The following is a 6,000-nucleotide window of genomic DNA, read 5'->3' as shown; positions in this document are numbered from 1 at the left end:
TGGGTATGATTCTTGTTCACACGATTAATCAATCCCTGCCAGGGCGCCTTTTACAAGTGGTTTTTCCTTTCGGTGTAACACCTCTCTCTCTATCTCCGTGGCGGCACAGGTTCCGATTCAGCGACCCCAGGGACAGAGGGATGAGTATCACCTCCGCCGGGGGTTCACTGTAGGAGTGTCATTAGCAAAGGCAGCTACTTTCCTTAATGATCTATCACAAAGTGTCTTCTAAAATCGCGGATAACTACAGCACCGATGGTCTAAAAGCATATTTGGGGCCAAGATACGAGGAAATCTCCAGCTGGTTCCTGCCCTGGAGAAGACTGGATATGTCTCAATACCTTACCTTCAGGCGGACTCTTGATTGGGTCACTTAAAAAAAATAGGGCTCGAGAGTTGAATGATCCCCCGAGAGAATATTCCTAGCGGAACAATCATACCCACGAATAAAGGTTTCTAGAGATCTGGCTTTACAGCTCTAGAACAGCCCTCGGCGCCTGAGCCTGAAGGAAACAGCCGGCTATGCCAGAGACCTCGGGAAATGGAAACTCCCCTATTTAGACGTGCCAGGGACAACTTCGCTGGCGGCTCCTACGTTCTGCGTTTGCTGATTCCCTGCGCCCCCGGCTCTGTCGGGGGCGCGGGGGGGCACTGTGGTATTAGCGTTCTGATGCGTTGGAGGGAGTCCATGAAGCAGTGAATAGCTAGGCAGGCTGCAAAGGGAAAGGGGAGAGGCTGGAGACACGCAGAGATGCTTAAATTCCCTCCCCTGTTAGGGTTTTGTATAACCCCCCCTGGTCCTGAACGATCTTAGCGGCGGCTATCCAAGCCATGCCCACACGCAGAGATAAATAACAATGGCAGATAAAGCAGGGGTAATGAGACACAGAGGAAGGGGGAGCACAGATCCCTTTAACTTCCCCTTCCCTGCCTCCCCCAATAATCCAGATATCTTGGAATTCCTGATTCGTCTTCGCATGTTTACAAAACCACTGCAAAGAGAGCTGATCAATTCTACTGCTATCTTGCGCAATGAGAACAATATTAGTGGGTTTCTCTCCTGAAAAACGTCAGTGCACTTGCAGTATCCCCCCAAGGTTCCCTGCTAAAACACCCCGCACCTTGAAGCGCGTTTGCTAATCTGTTTAATGCACAATCTGGTTGCGAAGAATAAAGAGCGGAGTCTTTCCACGGGAACTCGGGCAAGGGGGCTCGGTAGTTCATTAGACATTTTTTGCGTCCCACTGGAAGCAAAACTCAACAGAACTCTGCTCCCAGCAGCTCCTGTGCACTCCCTGATTAATATTGCAACAGCTTCTTCTACATTCTCGCCACATCTTACCTCCAGCCCCACAACCAATCATTTTTAACAATGTGGGGGGGGGATAGATTTGATTCTCGGAGCAACTTTGATTTAAGACTCCCCCTTCCCCCCCCACAAGGATGTGTGTGTGTGTGTGTTGGGGGGGATGTCTTTCACATGGAGTTTATGGAGGAAAAAGAAGCTTCCTGACCTACTGAACAGAAGTAAGACGTTTGCTCCACCACCTAGGAGCAGAGGGGACAGCTGGAGCATCTCATTCACTGGGTCAGAGGAGAAGCGCCTTCTTTCCGCGAAACCAGGCAGAGACTTTACAAGAAAAGCGGAGTTCTGCCACCGGGGCTCTACAAGGACCTGCAGCAATTGGATTATTATTATTCTAGGGGGATGGTGTGGTGTTTTTTTTTCGTCTCCGGATTGCTCTCAGCCGTGCTCCAAACTCTGCCGCGGGAGGTTGTCTTTCCCATTGCCCTGCGAGGAGAACAAACGCGCCAGGCGTCTGGATGATTGCAGCGAACGTATTAAGAAGCAGAAGGCAGCCTGGTGGAGAGGGCTCATTGCTCCTCCACCGAGCGGCCGACCCCCAACGCGAAGGGTGGGTAAAGGGAGCCTCGCGCACCAGCCGCCTTACACACACACGGACAATGTGCAAATGCACGCCCGTGCAACGCCAGCAAACGTGCAGTCCAGACCCATCCTACACAACCACACCTGTGCACGAGCATCCGGCGCGCTTGGACCATATGCAACTGCGCATCTGTGGAACACAACCGTGCAGGGACAAGTGTGCAGAAACATATACACTACACAAGCACACACCCCTGCAACCCCGGAACTATAAGCGTGCAGGCCGTGCAACACACCCAACACCCCGGTGCACCAACAGACACACCCCGTGCGTTACCCACCTAGGCACCCTGCGTGCACACACGCTTACTGCACATCACGGACACGTACCACAATGCTACACTACGAACACGGTCCAACTTGTCTGTGTCGCACCCATCCCCACGCTCATTGCGCCAAGCGTGTGCACCACCAACTCCTCCAGTCTCCTCTGCCCCTGGCCTCTGAGGAATGGGGCGCCGAATCCGCGTGTGCCCCCAGGCTGAATGGATCCTTGCCTGGTTTCTGGCATTTCTCTGCAGGGGAGGGAGAAAGGAGGCGAAAGAAAAGCCGCGCAGATTCGGTTTTTTGCCCAGCCCTGTTTTCTTTTCTCTAATTTGTCCTGAGGGAGGCCGGGGAATTGGGCAGGAGGCAGGGCTGTCTTCAAGCACAGCTGATTTAATTGGATCTTCCCCACCCCCACCTTTAACCGGAGGGGGGGGGGGACACCAAATAGTGGAGAGGAGTGAAAAAAATGAAAAGCCCAAGGGGGGAAAAGAGGCAGAACTTGCAGCCGGGTCTTGGAGGATTATAGATTCAATTCGGGGCAGAGGCGCAGCGAACAGGAGAGGCACCGTCACTCCCGATCTGCACAGGGGCTCGGGACATCTCACTCCTCGGGTCAGCCCGAGGCAGGAGCGAAGAGGCCAGAGAAGGTGTCGGCCAGAGGCGCCGAGCTCGCAGGGGTCTCTGCCCGGGCGAATGCTACTCGAAGGGGCGACGTGAAGCCGGATCCAGGCACTGGATTGTACAGTGCACCCAGAGCGAGCCTCGGATTCCTCAGCTGGCTTGAAACTGCGGACCCAAGATCTTGGGGGTGGGGGCGAAGGAAGAAGAGAATCAACCCCCCCCCCCGGACTTTCACACTTTGGGAGGAAGGGGCGGGGCCAGGACCCGTGTCTCCAAAGCCTCCTTCAAGAAGAATCCAACTTTCTCCAGCCCCCTAAAGCCTCAGCTGGCCATGCCACTCTTAGCCACCTGCTAGTGGGGAAGGGGGGAACCACATTAAAAGCCCCCATCGCAACCAGCCAACCCGACCTCAGGGAAACTTCGGAAGCCGGAAAGATCTGCCAGGTTGGCTGGGGGAAGGGAGCGAGAGGGGGAGGGGAGACGAGCCAAGCTGAGCTGCAAACCACTAAGCAGGGTGCGCGTGTTGCAGCGAGTCCTCGCTCCCCCCAGGCTCGCGGGGGTGATGTGATGCACCGGGGCAACATCAGGCTGGGGACCGAAGCTCAGCAGCTGGGGGAGCTATTGGGAGCTGCCGTTAAACGAACCCCAACCCCCTCCCTGGATTTAATGAACGACAACACCGCCCCTTCCCCAAAAGAGCTGGAGACTAAAAGAGAGTCACCTATCCCCTCCCCCCACCCCTTTCTCCTCCTCCTCCCTCACTTCCCCTTGTGCCTTCAGCCAGCGCCTCCTTAGCGGGCGGGCGGCCGGCCGGCCGGGGGCTCTCAAGTTGGCCCCAGTTGGCAGCCAGTTTGGGAAGCCCGGGAGTTCAGGAAGCGTTTGGCGTCTCCTTGTGGCCCCCTCCCATCCCCCCCCGCCCCCGCCAGGTGACAGGAGCGGGGCAGAGCGGAGGGAGAAGCAGCTGGAGTTTGTCTGGATTCTGCTCCCCGCTGGATCCGCGTCTCCTGGGCTCCGGGTTCATTGTGTGTGTGAGTGTGAGGTTGTGTTGCTCTTCCTGGAGCTCCTAAGGAGCCTGGGAGGGAAGAGGGGCCCTGGTTTGGTTTTTCCACCTTCCCTCTCTCTTCTCCCCCTCCCGCCCCCCGTTTATTTTTAACTGTTGCTCCTATTTCGGGGTATCTTTTTCTTTCGTCTAAGTTGACTGTGCAGAGATCGGCGACTTCCAGGCGGCGCTGGCTGACTTCGCTGGCCGGGCTGAGGCGCTCTGCGCCCGGGCAAGCCTCTCCTGGATCCCTCCCTGCTCAGAGGCGGTGGAAGTGCTGGGGATGAAGTAGCTTTCGCCTGTTTCTCGTTCCCTCCCCCCCCCCCCCCGCCGGATGCTGCCTGGCCTTTTGGGCTGCTTTTCTTCGCCGGCGATGAGGGCTCTGCCTTGAAGATGGAGATTATTTGTTTTTTCTTGCTGGCGGTGGTGCCGGTGTACATCCAGGGAGACGGGGTTTATGGTAAGAGACGTTATTGTTCTATCCCGGGTTGGGAGGGGCGGGTGGGGGTGGAGTGCGGACCACGCTATCAGGTCCAAGTTAAAAAAGCACCTGCAGGAGAAAGTAAATGACGCTGGCACAGCTAGTGGCAGCCTGAGCGAGGAGATTGAGGCAGCAATCGGGCTTCCCCAGACCCTGTCGCTACTTGACAATTCCTGCCTGAAATGTACGAGGGCGGGGAGATTGCACCGCGCGACCCTTTCCGAGTCTCTCTGGGTTGATGCTTTTTAAGGGAGAAAGCGGCAATTTGTGTCACACGGATCAGCCCCACCAGGTCTCCCCCTCCCAAACTTGCTCAAGAAGGAAGAGACGTTCTAGGGCAGAGGCTCGGCTGCAAAGCCCAGTGTCACTCTTGTACTGACAGTTGCAACACGAGCTCAAAGTTGCAAGCTTCCCTGTGGGGTTTGTTTGCCTCTGTGCTGTCTTGTTTCCCTCGTGCGGGGACACCACGTCTGTCGGCTCTTTACTGCTGCCGCTGCTGGGCTTCCTTTGCTGAGGCGGTGTGTGGGAAAGGGCTCGGTTGGTGTGTGCGTGTTGGGTGTTTGGATACTCTCCTAACCGGTCTGGCTTTTATCACCGTGCTGAATTGACAAAGGGCCCCTGCACTGGGAGCTCCCTCTGTCACCTGCTGCAGGGAGAGCAGTAATACAATAAACTAGAGATACAAATACAAGAAAAGCGCTTGTTTGGAAGGGGGTGTGGGAGGGTGGATGTCAGTCCACGCCGCGCTGGGGGTTTTGAAAGCAAGCGGGTCCAGGGTAATTGCTGCAAGAGTCAGCGCACGTGCGCTGAGGCTATTAGGAGCTAGATAAGAGAGATGCTCGGGGGGCAGCGATCAAGGTGTAGACTGGCTGCGCCTGGCTGGGTTAAGAAAGCATCTCCCCAGATCCCCAGGGACTGTACAGATCTAACTGAAAAGGGCTGTGGGGGCGACTTTGCCTTTAAATCCTACCGAGCTGTGTTACTTTGCTGTCATTCTTTAAAATTATTTCCTTGGCAGAGCTCAGGTTTAGCTGCTTTTTGTTGTTGCCCATTTGCAAATGAATGCAGGCAGCTAGCAAACTGCAAGCGCAGATGACACCCGGCGTGGTACGGTTCCCACAGACATAGATTATTTATCCCTTCAGCTTCCAGGAGGGCAGCAGGGCTGACCAGCAACACATGCTGATGAGAACAGTCCTCTGTCCTGAAGACAGGCTCCAAGTTGATCGTACACCCAGGATTTGCTTTGGCAAGCACTGCAGTTCCAAAATACAGCCGCCCGCCCCCCTACTGACTCTCACATTTTTTGCTTTACAAGGAGAACTGCATTTCCAACAAATAAACTACCCGCCCCCCCGACATGCCTCTGACAACAAGCCTGCTTTATCTTGGCTTGCATCTCCATTGTGCCTTGCTATAAAGTCCCTCTTGAAGATACGCCTTTTCCTCTAACAAGGAGAGCTCTCTGAGCATAGACCTCCAGCGAGAGTGCTCCCAATCTTTATGTGTTTTTTGAAGAGCACGTAGCTAATCTCTTGTGTGAGCTCTGGTAATGCTGAGTTCAGTCTCACTGACTGTAGCTAAGTCTTTGTAGGTCACTTTTTAATGATGTATTTCTTTGATGGGAAACGATTCTTCCTCTCC

General features: G+C 55.0%; 1 protein-coding gene across 4 annotated transcripts in view; it reads left to right on the top strand.

Annotated features, from left to right (window-relative positions):
- The first annotated feature begins 3,730 nt into the window (after positions 1-3,730).
- The window catches only part of MDGA1 (MAM domain containing glycosylphosphatidylinositol anchor 1), a 191,343-nt gene continuing 189,073 nt past the window's right edge, over positions 3,731-6,000 (top strand). For 3 of the 4 annotated variants that reach the window (XM_045009519.1, XR_006577984.1, XR_006577982.1), the window contains exon 1: positions 3,733-4,335. In XM_045009519.1, the coding sequence (XP_044865454.1) occupies positions 4,269-4,335 (67 nt within the window). In that variant the 5' untranslated portion in view covers positions 3,733-4,268. Of the gene's footprint in view, positions 4,336-6,000 lie in introns of all 4 variants that reach the window. The other variant, XR_006577983.1, reaches the window with a different exon arrangement.

Source organism: Mauremys mutica, chromosome 3, assembly GCF_020497125.1.
Source record: "Mauremys mutica isolate MM-2020 ecotype Southern chromosome 3, ASM2049712v1, whole genome shotgun sequence".
Taxonomy (NCBI): domain Eukaryota; kingdom Metazoa; phylum Chordata; order Testudines; family Geoemydidae; genus Mauremys; species Mauremys mutica.
This window is presented reverse-complemented; position numbering and strand designations above follow the sequence as displayed.